At 40.2% G+C, this 19,357-nt stretch overlaps 2 protein-coding genes and 1 long non-coding RNA gene across 5 annotated transcripts; 2 read left to right on the top strand and 1 right to left on the bottom strand.

The window, feature by feature from the left end:
• The first annotated feature begins 48 nt into the window (after window positions 1-48).
• LOC134861486 (protein rapunzel-like) lies at window positions 49-4,175 on the top strand. Of its 3 annotated transcripts, none has more exons than XM_063878720.1 (3): window positions 49-224; window positions 1,454-1,950; window positions 2,076-4,175. In XM_063878720.1, exons 2-3 carry the CDS (start codon window positions 1,457-1,459, stop codon window positions 2,764-2,766), a joined length of 1,185 nt encoding a protein of 394 aa, XP_063734790.1. In that variant the 5' UTR covers window positions 49-224; window positions 1,454-1,456; the 3' UTR covers window positions 2,767-4,175. The 3 variants fall into 3 exon arrangements, with proteins under 3 accessions (XP_063734790.1, XP_063734789.1, XP_063734791.1); XM_063878719.1 differs by having other exon boundaries at window positions 67-224; window positions 1,413-1,950; XM_063878721.1 differs by lacking the exon at window positions 49-224 and adding an exon at window positions 244-828 and having other exon boundaries at window positions 1,413-1,950.
• LOC134861487 (uncharacterized) lies at window positions 2,012-7,386 on the bottom strand. Its single transcript, XR_010165414.1, has 3 exons — window positions 7,272-7,386; window positions 2,440-2,720; window positions 2,012-2,316 (listed from the first exon to the last, which is right to left on the bottom strand). It is a non-coding gene; the product is annotated as an uncharacterized LOC134861487 (long non-coding RNA).
• A 7,630-nt stretch (window positions 7,387-15,016) lies between these two features.
• rpz5 (rapunzel 5) lies at window positions 15,017-19,335 on the top strand. Its single transcript, XM_063880363.1, has 2 exons — window positions 15,017-15,117; window positions 16,763-19,335. The coding sequence occupies exon 2, from the start codon at window positions 16,830-16,832 to the stop codon at window positions 18,009-18,011; it is 1,182 nt and encodes a 393-aa protein (XP_063736433.1). The 5' UTR covers window positions 15,017-15,117; window positions 16,763-16,829; the 3' UTR covers window positions 18,012-19,335.
• Window positions 19,336-19,357: the final 22 nt, after the last annotated feature.

The raw sequence follows: 19,357 nt of genomic DNA, 5'->3' as shown, positions 1-19,357 counted from the left end.
CCTCTCTCCCCCTTCTCTCTCTCTCTCTCTCTCTCTCTCTCTCTTTTGCAGACATTCAGTGCGCATTTATTCTTCCTCTCTGGATTCAGTTTTGGACCCCTCTCGAGCTCCACAGTGAATGAGAGAAACGTGGGAATTTTCCCAGACTTGAAGGAAAAAAACTATTTATTTGCAGCTGTTGTTGCTCATCGGGCGTTAAGGAGCAGCATAGCCGTTTCATTCAGGTACAGAACAACGCTCTTATTATAGGAATTTGATGAATGTCTTTATCTTCCACCCAAGGGGTAAATGTGCTTTAAGGTGTGCCTGATGCTCTCAGGGGATTTGTGCGTAAAAATACCTGCAGTTGCGCATTCTTTCCGTGCGCATGACAGTTAAACAGGGTGCCGTTTGGACACATGACAAACCTTTTGAGGATTTTCTTTATAAAGCAATTTCTTTTTTTAACTGACTTGAGGATTTCAAATGGTCGTTATTTGTTCTTCTTCAATATAAATATAGTATAGAAATAGTGTTGTTTTAAAACGAATGAACACAATTGATGATCATTTGTTGAGGAGTTAGGTGACGCAGCATCTGGAGACAATTATCAGACAAACATCTGAACAGCGAGGATGTCATTTATGGATGTCAGGTAGTTAGTAGGAAGATAAAAGAGGATTTTAAACTATGGTTTGGCCTTGCTCTGAAATGAGTCACACGCAGACCCAAGGGTATTTATGTTATTTTCTCATCCAGGACCCCATTTTGTTTATATGACATCATTACCTGCAATCTTCTGGGTGGGTTGGGAATATCCATCACCATGTCACAGCTGAGAGGGTCAAGGTAAAGATATGTTAATGCTTTAAATGTTCTCCATTTGAGGCTGACATTACAGTTACTTTCATATTTTGGACATTTCCCAAAATAGTCCAAAATACATTTAATTTATCATCACATGATGAAGAAAAGCAGCAAATCCCCACATTAGAGGAGCAGCAAGCACAGTCTTGACATATTGACTAATTATTTCAGCTGAAGTCACGGAATAACTTTTCACCACTGTATTTTATAACTTTGATAATAAAGAGGAAAGCTTTTTCATACTAGTGTGTGCTTTATGGGCAATGATCTCCTATACTGGAGGAAATTAGTCTTTGAAAATCATGGCATTTCTCTTATATTTGGTATTTACTTTTAGTAAGTTGCTCTGTTACACAATTGTAGTATTTTTTATTTGGCCTTTTATTTGAACTGTTGGTGCAATAGACGCTAAAAGAGGCACAGTAAGCAGTTATTAGATAAAAACAATCTGAGATATTTACAGGGAAAATAGTACTTGCGTTTAATTGCTCACAACATACTGTCTTGTTCATGAACAAACAGGATAAGACTCCAATTTTGTCACAAACTTTTTCTTTCTTCACAAGGTAAGACATCTGAAGCCAGATTTTGTCCCTCTGTGTCTCAGACCATGAACAGTCCTCTGGAGAGGGTTGTGGCCCAAAAGAAGGAGGCCATCGAGGCGGTGATGGACATGTTTGAGAAAGGGGCCGAGGTGTTGGCCAGCGCTGTGGGTGAGCTCTTCCCGCTCTGTGAGGCTGCTGCGCCGGTCCTCCGTCTGGCCTTAGACAATGTCCTCAGCAAAGAGGTCTTCTACGTTAAGGAGCAATTCCTGACGGTGAGGAACAAGCTTGACGTGCTCTCCACACAACTGGAAGACATCGACTGTGAGATCAAGAAGGGGAGACTGGATTCCCAGTACTTCTCTGTGGAAGAGAACATTAGGAACCAGTTTCGTAAGTATATGGACATCTTGGAGGCAAAACCACAGTTCAGGGAGGTGAAGACCAGACTTTTTGTGGAGCATTTTGCCAAAACTGGAGGAGAGAAGAACCTGTTTGTGCTGTATGATGCTCTGATGGGGACAAACAGCTTTGGCGAATCCATTTTAGAGTTAGTGGAAAGGTACATAGTTATATTTTATGCAGTTTTGGATTAATTGCGGTTCTTATCTTCGCCTATTGACACTAAAGGTTTCTCTGGATTGGAGAACCATAAAACATACATGTAAATGGTTCTTTGTTTTCCAGGTATGTAGCGAGGAACCGTCGTCTCCTGGAAGATTTCTGTGTCCGGATGAAGGAGCTCATCTGTTTGGGCCTGATCGCTCTGCTGGGCCACTGTGCCTTAACCCAGCGCCAAGAGGAAGAAGACGACAAAATCCAAGAGTGGAACAGCAAAATTCAAGAAGTAGAGACCAGGATGAAGACAACCATCGAGTCATGCATTGCTGCTTTCCCCGAGCAAGCAAAATTAGACGCCAAACACCTCCTGCAAGAGAAGAAAGACGATAATCTGCAAGATACAACTCAGCAGCTTCTTGAGTTCTTGGTCAAGAAGTATGATTGGGTTAGCTGGTCTGTGCGGCTCATCAACCACTCAGGAAGCACCTACCGGAACTGGAGAGCAGGGGAGCATTTCCACCACGTGGCGGGGCAGAACTGGTTCGAAGTGCTGCAGGTGAACAACATCAACCTGGTGGTGTCATACAGCACCAAACCACAGCCGGTGCCTCGGGACTGCATCCAGCAGGTGATGGAGGGCCAGGGGAAGAAGGGGAACGCCCCGGCGGTGGTGGAAGTGTTGGAGAAGCAGCTGTGTGGGTTTGTTGTTCACGCAGTCAGTCGCCACAAGGAGTCCGCAGCTGCGTGGAGCTTCCCAGAAGACTGTCACTACTGGGAAAGGCACAAGAATGTGGCAGTGTGTGTGCACTCAGAGTAAAGTTGTAAGGGTATGAACAGCAGAGAAGGGAGGATTACTACAAGATGATTATCGAAGCAAAAATATAAAGATATAATCCGTAGACATTTTTGGGGAAAAAAGCTATTTCTGTTGTCAGTCTGATTAATCCTTGACCTTGTTCATTGTGCATTTGGCTTTTTTTGACCAATTAATTACATTTATTTGTGTGTGTAGCAGGACAGGGAGACACACTTTAAAATGAATTAACATGAGTGTATTTACGTACTGTATCATAGGTGTGTTGTTAACAGAATATCAATATTTAATCATGGTTATCAATACATATTACTGACCTTGTTGACCTGGTGTACACATAAATACCTTTCTCTTACGAACTTATATCCTCATGTTTGCAAACACTAATAAAAATAACATCATATCAATGCAGTGTGTTGTTTACATTTTAAATTGGGTAAAAGCTGCACTGGTTCCCTCTCAGAAACAATTGCATTTAAGATTTGAGCTTTTTGGGTTGCGTCAACTCTTTATACAGTAGATATTTAAAATGAAGACATTTTATTTTAACGTATTTTATGTTGTAGCTGTTTGAATATGAACTGCTTGCATGTTAGAGCTGTGTTGCTTTGTATCTATTTGTAAATTATGAGTCACTAACCACTTATATAATAATGGAGGAGTGTCTATGCTTTTACCTCAGCTGCATACAGTAATAATCCAGTCTCCAGTGAGAAATGGCTTCTGCACCTACAGCTTTAAAGAGATGGTTTTGCTGAGGCTGCATCTACAGAGCCGTGCTCCCATTTTGTCTCTGCTGAGCAGGCTGGCCTACATAACTCTGAAGAGGGGGGGGGGGGGGGGGGGCAGAGGTGACTTTTTCAGGCGTGAAAACCAAGAGGCTTGGAGTTTGGCACCGGAGACTCCACAATGTGCCTTGTGTTTTAAACACATTCAAACCCCTCAAACCAAAACTACCAGACTTCACTGGTTGACAATGCTGTGCCTCAAGTGATGTAATGGACGAGAAGTGATTTCATCTGCGAGATTCTCCATTTGTGCTTTTCATATTTGTAACACTTGGAGTTAAATGATAAATTATTTGTTGTTTTTCATTTATCTGCCAAATGTGGTTGTTTTATATTTATGAATTATGTTTGATTTACTTCCATGTGTGAGGCATTTCTCTTTTCTCATCACATCATGCGAGCACTAACAACTCACATTCTTTGGGGATTATTTGATCAAACTACTGTGACTTTGTGATTTTATTTCAAGTTCACCAAAACATTTTCCCCCAAAAAGAGAAATTTATCACAACAAACAAAGTATTTATTAATATAAAAATGTCATGTATTCTTACTTAAACCACATCAGCTTCATTATTCAAATGATATGATGTCAATCAGTGCATGGTCAATGTTTACCATAATCTTTCGCTGCCATATGTCATGTAATGACTAAATGCATAGTAAACAAATGTGTAAACAAGTATAATCTAATAAATGTCTCATTTCTTGTTCAGATGTGATTTACGCAGCACTGTTAGCATCGGTGGCCAGTAAAACATGGCAGTGCACCCTCAGCAACAGGCACTCCAACTAATTTAATTGATATTTACACGCAAGTCAGCATTTCCGGACCGCAGCGCCGGTTTGATAGTCTATGAAAAACCTTTGGCTGAGCTAATATCCTGCAGACGAGCAGCAAAGTGCTGGGTTTAGCAGGATGGTATCAGTCATAATGTCTGGTGCAGGTGCAGAGCATTTCATATCTCTGTGGATCTAGAGGGTATTTAGCTGCTTGTGAATCTAGCCTGTCAGAATCCATCAAGTGCTATCTGTAATACACAGCACAGTGCAGGAGGAAGTGAGTCGACTCAGAGAGGTTTCTATGTCTGCAGTAGAAAACAGCTGCTAGTGGGAAGACAAGGTTGTTGTGGATAGAAAATATTATATATAATATAATTCAAGTCAAAATGATTGGTTAGATTTTTGATTTGTAAACTATATATCCAATAAATACACTACAAGCATCACTTAAGCTCAGTATACTCACATAATGTATATCATTTATTTCCAAAAAGTCAAACCCCTGGTAAAATGTTAAATTCTCATTTTGATGCTTTGTATTATACAGGGATTTGGTATGGGAACTACAATTTCAAATTCATGCCACGTGGGAAAACATTCACGAAATGATATAAAATGTTTGAATAAACCTGTATCTATTTTATTCGTTTCCAGCATTGTCACAAAAAAATAAGGGACTGTATTAAAGTGATATGAGTTAAACAGTGGTGTAAACACCCTGGAGATAAAAAAGAAACAAACTCTTGAGACCTGACTGGTTTTGTCACTCATCATTGTTTAATCCTAATCAAATATGCTAGAGTACAAAACCAAAACAAAGCAAAATGCGTCACTGTCAAAATACTCGGACTGTAACTCACCCCAGTGCACCTGCTAGCTTGTTGGCACAAAGCCTTTTTATAATTAGAAATCCCAGACAGGTGACTAACATACTTCAACCACCTTTGATATATCAGTACTCTAGTCCTACGCTTAAAAACAGAAAAAGTGGAGCAGACAGACGGATGGGTGTGCCAGACAGCGACGGCTCAAACACAACAGAACCAGTCCGAGAGCACAGACCACTGACATGTTGCAACACAACATCACAAACAAAACTCACTTGTGTCATGACACTATGTCTGTTCACTTATCTATTTACACTTTATTTTAATATAACTGACACTAATCTCTTGAATTTGTATCTTTGAATCCAATCTGAAGGGTATATTTGGATGCTTAATTCTACATTACCACAAAAAGCGTTAAATATTCCAAAGCTTTGTCTCCTGTGTAGAGCAGTGGCTGCCTGTTCTGTAAGCCACTGGATTCATTAGTGGTTGTGTGGGCTTTGCCTAGGTAACAACTATTGATCCGAGAGGCTCTTCCCCTGCATAAAAGGCTTTGGCTGTGGTAGCCCGTCAATCCTGACTGTCATTAAGGGAAGACAAAAGCATCCGTTTACTGACAAGATCGACTGCATCCATCTTGTGCCACAGGAGCAAGAGTTAGCTTGTTTTGTGGTTAAGAGAAGGTTAAAGAAAGCTTTTCTAAATAAAAGGGAGATCTGGTGTGGGACTGGTAACAGGGGTGTTTTGCATACAGAGGGCGCTATCAACATACAGATGCAAAAGCCATTATTTTTTAAATGTTGCTGTGAGCCTTGTTGGTAAGTATTTAGTATTTGATGTTGAGCGCGAGTATTTCTGCCTAGATCAATAATTCAAAATATGCAATTCTGCATTGCCTTGGGTTGTTTTAGGTTTGTGGGTTAAAGGATTACCTCTGCTTTATCCTAAGGCTTCAATTCACAGTTAGAAAGTAAAGTAATCGCAGTGTAACATGAGACTGCTGAGCTTTACGAAGGAAGCAGGTACAGATGGTCCCCTTTTCTCTGAAGGGACTTTCATACTTTAAAGAAGGAACTATGACATTAAAGCAAAATCCTTCATGGTGTAATTCTGGGAAAAAAAACATACTGAATATGTCTCTGCTGGAGAAAAAAGGACTTTCAGTTCCCAAAACATTTTCTAACATGTCTAAATGCTTTCATTTCCATCAAGCGGAATCTCCTCATCTCCAAAAGGAGATAGAAAGCCAATATCAATATTTCATAAACAAATGAAACCCTGGATGGAGGCTAGCATCAGAGTGGCCCGGGAGGGGAGAGCCGATCAATGATAGGATAGCTCTGTCCGCCTCTGTCTGCCAATCCACAGGCCCATGCAGGATAATGCTATTACCCATCAGTCCGAGTGGACCATCGACCAGCCTGCTGCTCTTTGAGCGGACTAATTCAATAAAAAACATTAAAACATTTGTTCAGTGACACATTCGCTGCAGGTCCGAGCCCAGGAATCAGGACGGACGACCCTGCCTGACTGAAGATTGTTGTAGACATGCAGCAGAGGTTCCCAAACTGTAAAGACCCCTTACACGATAGAGATTATACCTGGGTCCCCCCTCATGTATGGCATTGAAACGGTTTCTTTATATTGAAGTTTAGGAACTGAGAATATACGAGTTAGAACAATTCATATCCTCATCACAATTACTCAGAAAAGCATGAAAATGGTCTTCTCCCTGAGCACTCTTCCCACGGTGTGTTGTGTGGCACTTTTCTACAATATTGTGTTGTGTAGTAAAAGTATGATACTTTAATCTATAACAGTAGAACTATCTTACCATTGAAACCCTCAAATTCAAGTAAGGTTCAGTTCTTCAGTAAAAGTATTTGTTTACTTTCCCCCCTCTTTTTAGCAACTGTTAGCCACTATTAGCTTTCTGCATTTTAGTCAGGGTTAATCCGGTCAAATAACACTATAAAACTAGCTTAAAGCTGACATTATCGCAATGTAAATCAGATGAGGTCTAACAGTTTTGAAAAAATAACTTCTCAAGCGAAACAGGGAAGAAAGTGGTCGTGCTTTCTGAATTGTGTTTGAATTATTGTTTTACCTTTTTAAGATGCAACCAGGCGTCACATGGTCAGAGATGTTAAGAGTGGTTTGCTGCTACTTCAACCAGACGCCGCTGCTTAAATAACCAAAGAACTGAAATGTGAACAGCTCCTTGTTCTGTTTTACAGACAAAGTGACTAAACACTCTTTATGTACAAAACAAAATGGCTGATTGTTTGTCAATTATCCAATCAGAACTGGATTCAGACAGCGGGCCTCTACAGGAAGCAGGAACCCCTGAAACAAAGACCTTTCAAAATAAAAGCACCCCATAAAGTGTACCAAGTACCACACAGTCACAATACAGTATATGATAATAGAAACAAGAAAAGTTTTAATTGAAATGGATAGAAACAATAGAAAAAAGAGCTTTGAAGGGCCGGTCAGAAAATAGGCAATTTTGATTCATCCTGTTTCAATATTTAGCCTGGTTGTAAACATTATACTTATTCGATTGTATTACACTCTTCCAGTTACATGGAGTGCTTTAACCATCAGGAGTAAATCAAGTTTAGCATGGGTTATCCGAGTGGGAATACAGTTTTAAATCAGCACCACCTTTACCAACTGCAACATTAAACTGTGGCTAAAACATAATAAAAGTAACTATTATGAAATGGGTGTTCCTGCATAATGACTCAGTTTACTTGTACTTTTAAATGAAAGGGTATTTCTATACTGCTGTAGTGATGCTTTTAAAAGTAAAAGATCTGAGTTCTTTGTTTTAATTAATACAGTACATGTAGGACCTTCATGTGTCTGAATACAATGCAATATATTGAATATAATGCCTTGGAAATCCATCTGTCAGTAAAGATTTTAAGTGGAAATCCACCAAGTGGTAAACACGTGCCTTGGCCATCTGCAGTGCCTTAAACTTTCCCTCATGTTTTCCAACAATTTCCTTTTCTCCTCCAATGCCATCACCATCTGGCTTCCCTCTGCAAGGCCCCATGTTGTCTCACACAGACCCACCTCCCAACGCACACAAACAGCGAGATTCCTCTCTCTCCATTTTCAGCAGGTCGTCAGCCCAAGAATATTAATCTGTGTTTTTGTTCACCCTGACCTTCACCTTCGTTTTTTCTCATTTGTAGTCTAGCAGCTCTCTGTCTGTCTGTCTGTCTGTCTGTCTGTCTGTCTGTCTGTCTGTCTGTCTGTCTGTCTGTCTGTCTGTCTGTCTGTCTGTCTGTCTGTCTGTCTGTCTGTCTGTCTGTCTGTCTGTCTGTCTGTCTGTCTGTCTGTCTGTCTGTCTGTCTATGCATATCTTAATGAGTTAATAAGTAAAAGACTGAGAGTTTGAGGAGATCTTTTGCTGGTTCAATCTGGTAAGTGAAAGCAGCAGAAACGCACACTTCCTTTGTTTTCATCAGTAACATAAACTAGGTTAGACTAGTTGTGTTACACCAACAGGGGAGAGGTGAAGTTGTGGATAAAGACCCCAAGGGAGTGGAAAGTAAACCGTGAGAAAGAGGAAATGAATGAGAGGAGAACCAGGAAATACCATGTCACTGAGAGTCATTGCCTTCAGTGGGTTAATCCCCCACAGTCTGCATCAAATCCTCATGAGAACATTAACAAATACAAAGGATCAGATGCAGGAGCACACTGTAAAGGCCCAGGGCAAATACTCACATGGGCCCCCAAAGAATCTGAACTGTATCTGTCCTGTCCAAGTTCTTATCGCAATTTATTTTACAGGTCATCTGTCATTGCATTTATGATGCATTTTCCCTCAAAATGAAAAAGCTCTCTTTCACCTATAAAAACTATACGACTTTCACCTATTCGACTAACTTATTATCATCTTCTGTCCTTTGTTACACAAAACTGAAATGTAATACACCAGTGATCTTTGTTTTGTGTTGTAATTACATTTTAAAACCAATGTCACAATGAAAAACATTTAATTCAGACAGACTAAAAAAAGAATGGGAAATAATTGTCATTTAACAACTGATTTTCACAGTTAATGTGTTCAATGAAACCAAATATACTTTGTTTCGCTGTTGGATTTGTTTTAGGCACTTACAAATCTCCCATATTTCCTCATCAATATTTCCTATATTATTTGCCTTTGGCCCTCACTAACAGTTCAAGCAGAGCTGACGTTTGTTCAGTAGACCTTGATTGTATAGCAGCCATGTTTAAAGTTGAGGCAGCAGTAGACTCTGTTTAAAACACCTTTTAGGAATACCCAAAGGAAGACTTGAAGTATTATACCCAGAAGGATATCAAAGCTTAACAACAAACTGACTGAAGATAAAATACATTCAGCAGCAAAAGGATGTTCTTTGAAGTTGCTGAAAGACACTATTGAAGTTTCCCATGTTGTTTTGCAAGCTGGCTGCCTTTATAACAAATATGAACATTTGAGTGAATTTGAAGTGTTGGTGACATCTGAAGTTGTTGTCAAAGAAAATGTTGGTGTCTAGTTTCAAAGTTGCAACTCCTGAATCAGATTTTTTAAATTTGCATTCCTGTGTAGGAGTCCACTCTGTAACTAACTGTGCGGTTTCCTGAAGGAGCAACGGTATAGTTTTAGGAGTGGGCCACGAGGGATGACGATGTGTGACCTCAACATTCAGGGAGGCTCCGGGCGAGATTCTCCCCTGAAGGCATAACAATAACCCAGGCTTATTTCTCTGTATCAAACATCTTAGTGAATTACAGATGAAATTACACATTGATTTGCTTCGTTATGTTCTATCCACTGCATCCATTTCTCTTTTTTGATCCAGCAGTCTTCACAGTTCATATGATGATATGCCTTGTCTCTCTGAATAACTGTAGGCTACTTGATGGAGCTGATTCCTCTAAGACGGACATGAGGTCACAGACATACATTTTATTGCGGAAATGAACTTAGCTAAAATAAAATATGATTAAGTTTGTAAATACAGTTGGATAATATGGATGTTCAGCCTTTTTTGGAAGGTTCCGGTAAATCATCCATCCATCCATCCATCTTCTCCCGCTTATCCGTCATGTTCGCAGGTAACAGCTCAAGCAGAGAGCCCCAAACTTCTCTTTCCCTGGCCACATCAGCCAGCTCTGACTGGGGGATTCCAAGGCGCGCACAGGCCAGCGAAGAGATATAATTCCTCCACCTGATCCTAGGTCTACCCCTTGGTCTCTTCCCAGCTGGACGTGCCTGGAACACCTCCTTAGGGAGGCGCGCAGGTGGCATCCTCACTAGGTGCCCGAACCACCTCAACTGGCTCCTTTCAACGCGAAGGAGCAGCGGTTCTACTCCCAGTCCCTCTAGGATGACTGGACTTCTCAGCTTATCCCTAAGGGAGATGCCAGCCACCCTGCGGAGAAATCCCATTTCGGCCGCTTGTATCCGCAAATGTCTGCCAGGAGAAGTAAATGGATTTCCAATTTACATGGAGCTTGTAGGTGGTTTGACTCACTTGTGTAAGGGCAAAGATGGACTCGGGGGTGAATTTGCTTGCAATCAATAACCTGCCTTCTCCCAGGCTCTGAACCTTTATCTGTTTCCTCAGATCTAACTGGAGTTTGTATTGATCTGTGTGAGTGACAGATGGGCGGTCTGCTGGCCTTTCGCTGCTGCAGTCCCTGTTGTGCATACAGATCGTTGATGCGTGACTCAGACTGATCAAAGTTCAGTCGTGGTATGGATTACGAGTAAACTGTACACAGCAACAAGCTAAGGAAAAGCTATGAAGAGATAAGTGTCGGTCCATGATACTGTAAATGTAACAATAACAGTTAACATGATGATTATTAGGAAAGCATTTGCTGTATGTAAAATAGTTTCTGACTTTTACCCTGTAAAATCATTCAATATCTTCCTTTAAAAGTTCCTTCTTAATCATTCACAACTTTAAACTGTAAATCCACAGCTCAAGTTACAGCAGTAGATAAGCTATGAACAGTCAGCCAAGAGGAACTGATAGCAGTCCTGTCACTTCTTTTTTCCATGAAATCGTCCTTGAAATGAGCAAAGGAAGCACTTTCCCTCAGTCGCTTGCCCTCCCTTGACTTCTCTAGAACAAGTGATGTTGAAGTCTGTGACCACCGCCATGTTTTCTGTGACCTGGAAACATCTGTAAGGGGGGAATACCAACATTACTCAGAATAGACACATCTGAAACCAAAAGTGTTGAAATACAGTATTTCCAGACATTCTGGGCCTGTTCACTTACTCATAGTAATATCCCTGAATGACAAGGTTAGACACAAAGAAGAACTGAAATTTCAGTGTTAGTATGAGGTATTGGTTAGCTGAGGAAATATAAACTATATATTAGAAATTGGACACATTCATGCATGGTCTGCAGAAGATCAAGGTTAATGACTGTTGATCCCCTGACATTCAGCTAATTTAAATTTACAGTTTTTAGACACATTTCGCTGTTAGTTAAGTGCAAAAGAATTTGGTTCAGACAATCACATTCACCTCAGGATGAATTGTAATAATTGTGGGTAACCATTAACTATTCTCAGGTGTCTGCTTTTGCCTTAAGGCCCCGTTTACACCTGGTGTCAACATGCCCGGGCAATGCTGTGCTTACGCTAGCAGTAGGTGACCTTTAAACTTGACAGGTGGATTTTCCTTTTAAATGTTTCCAGCGTTTACTCATGACAACTCTGATCACAATTTCAGTCAAATGTGTTCTGAATCCATCCCACTACCATATATAAACAACATTGACAGATCACTATTTAATCCCAGGTAATAATACTTTGTTTTGCATATTAAATGTCTCCTTGATGCTGATATTTAATTAATGAGTTGTAACATCCCGACCCTGTGATGCCTGCAATGTTAACCTTCACCAAATGTCCCAGTGGAGCAGCGACGACAGAAATATGTTCATTAAATATTCCCAACCTCAAAAGGGAAAAGATTATAGAGATTTACTCTTTGAAGACACATTTTGGACAAACTGAAGAGGTATTCATCCTTCCAAAATTATAAAATGATATCCACACGCAGCAGTGATGCTATCTCATCAGTTTGCTAAACAATGTTTACACCTCAGCAATTCTTCATCAGGATTTCGTTTTTTCAAATTGCATGAAGTTCCTGTGAACACACCCCTTACTTCTATTAAGCAGTTTCTAGGGAGCTATTAATAGATGACGATTTGGGCATGCACCAACTTTGTATCTGCTATTGCCTCTGGCAGTATCCCACATCCATCAAAAAAGGAGTTTTATTTTCAACGTTCAGCCGTATGCAGAGTAACTATCAACATTGCCCACCTTTATTTTCCCACGGGAATCAAATCCTGCATGACTGGTACTTAATCCCATCTTTCCCAATAACTTTCTCTCTATGAAGCAATATTTCACTGCACTGAATACTGAGAGAACATTTCTGTAAGCACATACTGTATATCTTTCTGGTGTGTGTTACAACAGCATCGTAATTGTTTTGCAGTGACTGTTTAGAAAACAGTGTACTTACCGCCAAAGAAAATTAAAAAGGGTGTACAGTTTGTTCAATTGAGTAATTGGCATTTTATCCTTGTCTAGGCAGGTCATCAACATTTTTCATGGCTTTGTTTAAAGCTCTGCCAAAATGAAGTCTTGTATTTCAGGCTTAGCATCTTTATTTTCTTTTGTGAAGATCTGCCCTGTGAAAATGTCTCTGTATCCCTTAGTATGAAAAGGCTTTTATTATCTTAGCTTATTAATAATGCAAATATCCTCTTATATGTAAGTGCTTTCCCTTGGGTCTCAATTAGTGTCATTGACGTTTTCAAACTCTGACCATTCCCAGAAAAAGCTATGTATGCTCTGTGGTAGGATGAGCCACCGGGGGCTTTTCCTGTGAACTGAGGAGACATCTTGTGGTGAGGGGGATACACTAGCCATTGGACAGGGTCAAAAAGATAAAACAGGGTCAATAGCTTCCTCAGAACAGAAAGTCATTTATCATTTCAGCTTTCAGACACTGACAAGAAAGATGGCACAACCTGTGGGCCTGAATACTGTAAATGGATTTAAAGATAAACCTGTATTTAAAAGCTAACAAGCTTGTTTTCCTTATTTTTAGAGAAAGGAGACTCATGATGCAGCTGAAATTCATGGATAATTTCATGACTGATTAGATGAATCTCATGACGTTTTACTACCTTGTGTCTTTCATGAAAACAGTAATCAGAAATGAACGGAAGTTACACCAGGACATCTTATTATTATACTTAAAGGCATGTTCTTTTAATTAAATTAGGGATTTTGTTCGGAAATGAAGATCCTGATACTTAGAAAATTAATGCAAACTCTATCCCATTAATTTAAAGCAGTAAAAAGAGGAAAACAATACCTCCAAGCAATTCTAGATTACACAAAATCATGACAGACATGAGTTCAGCTTGCCCAACATGCTGAGTGTATGCATGCTGAGTAAAGCCAGACAAAAGAGCGGAAGGCACTCAAACTCTTTCCTCAGCTGGATGTCATTATCGCAAATATTTCACCCATGTTTCCACCTGGTGAGCATGAAACAACGAAGGCAAAACTTTTCTACAAATTCAACACGTTTTCCATTGATGCCTTTTCAGAGCTTGTAAAGACTGTGTTGTTTGTTTGGTTCAAAGCTGTGTGTGTTTTGCAGATCATTTTTACTGCCAATATAAAGAAATTGAACTCTCTAGAAAGATTCTGGGAAACAAACACACAACATAACTCCGGAGAGGAAGAAAGATCCTCCCTACTGAGTGATGTTACGCTTAGGCCTTTACAGTGTGTGTATGCCAGCGTCGGCCTGTACCACCCATCACGCCACATACTGTTGAGTCCCTGCGAAAGCTAAGTTCTACTTTCTGATGGTTACAAGTGTGAGATCTGACAGAGAGACGACACAGGAACAAGGCGGTGGCGAACGTGCTCGCCTAACCCTCTTCTGCCCGGCTGACCAGTATCAATTTGCTGCACACATCCTTCCCTCCTCTTCCTGTTCCCGCCTCTTTATGGTCCATTTAAGGGGACAGTTGACAGTGACATCGGTCTGCATTATAAAGCACAAAGGTTTTGAGTGAGCTCTGACTGTCATGGTGTGTACTGGAAAACACAGACTGTCTTTCACTGGGCGGCACTGTGACTGACTGAGCGCTGCCCCTGCAGGGTAAATGTCATCCTTTTTGAATCCAGCAACCAATAGCTTAGCATCACTAATTATCAATTTCAGAGTGAAGTAGGTCAGCATTTAATAAAGAATGACTTCAAAAACGATCTTAGCCTGTTAAATAATGGTTTATTTAGGGCACTAACTTCTTGTGAATCCCAACTTGTTGCAAACAGAGGAAGCAGAATTTGTCTTTTGAGCATGCATAGTGTCACAGAAGTTAGAGGACCTACTGCAGTGGCCATGGCAACCTTGTTCAAGCCACAACAAGAGGGGTTTTGTCCTCGAGGGCTGCTCTGGTGAACCCTACTGCACTGCTCTCCTTTTTATATTTATTCTCACTCTTTGTCTGTCTGTCTCTCTCTTCTACACACACATACACAAACATGCACACACACAGAAACCAGTCTTCCTTTTTTCCCGTAGTTTTCCCAGGGTGCATGGTGTCCCTGCATGGTGGAGTGTTTACGGGATGTTATCTGTGTCAGTGCCGGCCCCCCATCCCTCTGAGTGGGTTTTCTGAGGAATGCTGAAATGGGATGGAAGAGATCCAAAGGGGGAGTGACGAGAGAGAGACAGGCAGACACTGGGAGAGAAAGGGAGAGAGAGGGAGGGAGGGAGGGAGGGAGGGAGAGAGAGAGGTAGGGAGTCTATATATACATCCCAAGGAGGCTGGTGCTCACAGGCACAACTGGACTACTGGATAACTGGACTGTAGCCCACTGGTTATTAAGCTAAAAAGGTGAGTTTTTCCTTTTGTATGCCCTAATTCTTTGTTCAGCATCTCCATCATCAACTTTTATGACTTTGCCATCATTTTTAATTTCCAATTTAAAGTTAAAAAGGGTTGGGAAAAGAAAGAGAGACTAGGAAAGCAAGAAAAAAGCAAGAGAGAAAGGAGGAAACCAAAAAATAATTAAACAACTAAATATTTACTGAGTTTTGTTTAGCTTTCTCTCACCACTATTAAAACTGGCTTTTATTTGAAGCTTTGAAGAACTGAATTTGACTTTTTTTCTGTACAAAGTCTTGTATTTCCTTAAAAGTTAAATGTTTTAGGAAAAAACTGTTATTTCTAGGATAAAATCTAAGTGACGTTCAAGAGGTGGGAATGAATCCTTTGGAGGATGAGGTCTAGCTAAGGCTCTGCGTATGTGGTTTTCTATTTCTGATCTGTAGCTCCATAGCAAAGCATATCACATTGAAAAGGGAGACCAGTGTTTGATCAAGTGCTGTGTAGGACTCGCCTTTTTTCCTTTCACAAAAATATATTTAACTTTTTGTGCTAAAAGAAGACAAACTTTATTCCTTTTTTGACTTAACAAGTGAAAATATTTTCAAACACAAACCAAGATAATTACTCAGTAAGTATTTTTATTTCACTGTTATTTGTTTTTCATTTAAATTAGAATGGAATTGACTTATTTTATATGATTACAAGTTTCATTTTAAACATTGCACTTTTTTCTTTATTGTACATAGAAATGTAGAAACATTATAAAAGCACTGATGGTATGTTGCTCAATAAATTAGATGTAATGATTGTAGTGATAGGACAGGCTGTAAAATAACACCACTGATCTCATCACTGCAGCAATTATTGGTGAGCCTTTTTTCTGTGGTTACAAATGTAAACCTGTGTTTGTATCTTGTTCTTCATACCATAACCTCTTGTATGTGTTTGATATTTATTACAGGGATGTGCTTATTAGGGAAGTGTGATTGCTTTATTGAACAAGAGCAGTGGAGGGGATTTTTGACCTGGGTGTGCCTTTCTCTAAACTGGATTTTGGCTTCAGAGAATGAGAGATTAGTTAGATCATCTTTCTTGTGTATTTTACATTGAACATCATACTGTCGTTACCAAAGTAAAACACCCTCTTTTACCATGTTGTGAACATCTGTGTTTGCTTTGGGACTTGGCTATTGTTAGAGCAGTAAAAAAAGGCCATCCCAAAGGACCAGTTCTGCACTGTTGCACAATAATGACATCATAATTCATGAGTAAACTCACCATGTTTGATATTTGTTCTGAATTGCCATCCATGTGTATCTCATTTGTGTACTTTCATTAGCTTTTTTTGATAGCCTATGTGTCAATGACACCAAGGCTTAAAAACGAGTCCCTATCATTAGCCGAGGCTCTGAGGGCGCGGCATGAAACTGGATGCCTACATGTGCAGACATGACCTGCCGTTTACTTTATGATAGGGTTTTGTTTTCTCAGGAAAAAGGCCCTGTGAGAAAAAAATGACTTATTGTCAGCTGATTACCATTGCATTGCCAATTCTAACTGAAAGAAAAAAAAGGAGTGCGTTATTTTCTTTCTGAAATGTCTTCACACTATAATGAACTTTACAAGGGTTTCATGTTTCTTTTTTTTTCAGACACAAGCAAAGCCTCTGGAAGTGGAAACCATTTTAAATTAGTAGGTGTGAAATACATAAAACAAAGATGAACAGTGTGGCAGATTGGCTCGTCAAGAACAGGGACAAGATTGAGAAAGGTGTGGAGATCATGGGGCAAGCCTCTGAGGTGCTTGCTGCCACTGTTGGCCAGCTTCACCCCATCTTAGAGGCCGTGTTCATGGCTTCAGCCGAGATACTCAGCAACCCGGACAGCAAAGAGGCTCGCTATCTGACTCAGCAGTTCGAAATGGTCAACCAGCAACTTGAAGGAATCCAGGGTGAGATCGATCAAATTGCCCTGGAGCTGCAGAAGACGTCAATGAACAAGCAGAACTTCGATCGTGAGGCGCAGATGCTCAGCCAGTATGAAAAGTTCCAGGACTTTGTCAACGCCAAGCCTAAGTTCAAAGAGAAGAAGATGGAGAAATTCATCAGCCATTACGAGAACACAGATGCTGACTTGAACCTGGACGCCCTCTACAATGCCGTCATTGGGGAAAGCACCGCAGGAGACCCAATGCTGGAGACAGTAGTTGCCATAGAGCAGAGAAGCAGAAGGGCAGTTGAGGATTTCTGCGCCCGGCTGAAAAAGCTTTTTGTGGTTGGCATTATTGCCGTCATGGGCCATTCTGCCCTCAAGGAAGGGGTGGTGGGGGAGGACATGGTGAAGAAGTGGCAGGGACGGATGGAGGATGTGGAAAAACGAATGAAAGCGGCTGTGGATGAGTGTACAGAGAACTTTGCCGATCAAGCCAAAATGGACATGGAGCACAAGCTTTTGGAGAGTCCCGGCTCTGTCAACCAGGACTTCACCAAATCCCTTCTGGATTCGCTCGTTAAGAAATACGACTGGGTGAACTGGTCCGTCAGGGCCTTCAGCAACAGGGAGCGCATTTTCTTTTTCAACTGGCTAGCAGGAAAGAAATGCCATGGTAGTGGAGGAGCCAACTGGTTTGACATTTTGACCAAGACCAAGATCAAAGTGGTGGTCTCTTTCTGTGTTGACCCCAAGCCCATTAACAAGAGCCAGATCCAGGAGCAGATTGAGAGTCAGAAGATGAAGTGGGACATGATGGCAGTGGCTCTGGCGTTGAACAAGAGCTTCCCCAACTGCCTTGTCCATGCTGTCAGCCATTACAAAGAGGTGGTGCAGTCCAACAACTTCCATGAGGACTGTTACTACTATGGGAAACACAAAAGGGCCTTCCTGTGTATCCACTCTGAGTAGCCTCACAGCAAAACATAGAGTGTAGGCCCATACAGGAAAAAAACAAGCTACATATAAATTCATGAATGTCTTTACTAGAGACCTGAAAATTTCTCAATTAAATATAGAAATGGATTCATAAATATTGTCTGTGTTGATGCATAATCTGCCCGGTTTCTGGAATGTGATTCATTGTCTTACTTGTATGCATTTTTTAAATTTTACATAAATCTTTTCAGGGCTTTATATCTCCATGCCAGCTTTGACTTAATATCATAACATTTGATTCTATCCCTCATTTGATACTAGGATTGGGCAATATGACAAAATTAGTCAAATAGCTTCAAGAAACTTTGAGGTTATTGCATTGATTCATTCCATTGAGGGCAATATTGTAAAGTAATTAGCAGGACTACTCTATGTCGTTATTTGATTTGTATTTGATTTTCTTTTGCATTAATGTGATGCAGTGCCTACATTATACAGTCAGACAGTTTATCATTTGCTTTTGAAAGCTGTAGAGTAAGTGAATTGAATTGGTGGGGTTTTGTCAACTTTTGATTCTGATGTCAAAAATGATCTTTGAAACTCAAAATGTAAAGGAATTATTTTACATCCTGGGAAAAACACTCACTTCTCGCCAAGAGTAAAATAACAAGATTGATACCACTGTCCAGACGACTGTGGTATCTGTAAAATAAAAGACTAAAGCCAGGACGCAAGTAGCTCAAATTAGCATAAAGATTTGAAACAGGAAGTGTAGAAATGATAATTTACAGAATATCTACAGGATTATTTCTTGGTGGGTACAGTGACTTCCTGGATCTTGACAAAACACCTCCTGTAAAGCGGCAAAGTTCAGTTCTGGTCGGATTAAACAAATGAGATATGACCTTTGGATTAGCAATAGCTGCCTCAAGACTTTATGCTAAGATAAAATCAATGTCCCCTGGCTGGAGATTGAGCATACAGATATGTTAATGGTATTTTTTCTTCTCATCTAACTCTTTCATATGGTCAGAAGAATCAGAACAGGGAATTTAAACTTGATTTGAGATTATTTTTGTTATTTTTTTGTTTCCACATTTTCCAGAATGTGCACCATCTAGGCATATACTTTATATCACAAATAAATGAATGACATTTACTACAGTTATGGATTATACTGATATCACCTACTCCTAGATATAAATGTGTATAAAATGAAATCAATTTACATTTTCTTGCCGCTTTCAGTGCAATACATTGCTGCAGGGCAAACGTCCAAGATCTGTATTCTACAATCACTTAATCAAGACACTTGTGTATATTTGACTTTGATTTGTAATAAACAAAAAGATATGAATGGTTTTGTCATCATTGGTCAT

The sequence above is a fragment of the Eleginops maclovinus genome, chromosome 3 (genome assembly GCF_036324505.1).
Source record: "Eleginops maclovinus isolate JMC-PN-2008 ecotype Puerto Natales chromosome 3, JC_Emac_rtc_rv5, whole genome shotgun sequence".
NCBI classification, from domain to species: Eukaryota; Metazoa; Chordata; class Actinopteri; order Perciformes; family Eleginopidae; genus Eleginops; species Eleginops maclovinus.
The sequence above is the reverse complement of the archived record's forward strand: the minus strand, read 5'-3'. Positions and strand labels throughout refer to the sequence as shown.

Excerpts from the sequence above, each read along its gene's own strand:
- LOC134861486 (XM_063878720.1), top strand. The coding sequence starts at position 1,457 with ATGAACAGTCCTCTGGAGAGGGTTGTGGCCCAAAAGAAGGAGGCCATC. Across the intron at positions 1,951-2,075 it reads ATTTTAGAGTTAGTGGAAAG|GTATGTAGCGAGGAACCGTC; the intron begins GTACATAGTTAT and ends TTTGTTTTCCAG.
- rpz5 (XM_063880363.1), top strand. The coding sequence starts at position 16,830 with ATGAACAGTGTGGCAGATTGGCTCGTCAAGAACAGGGACAAGATTGAG.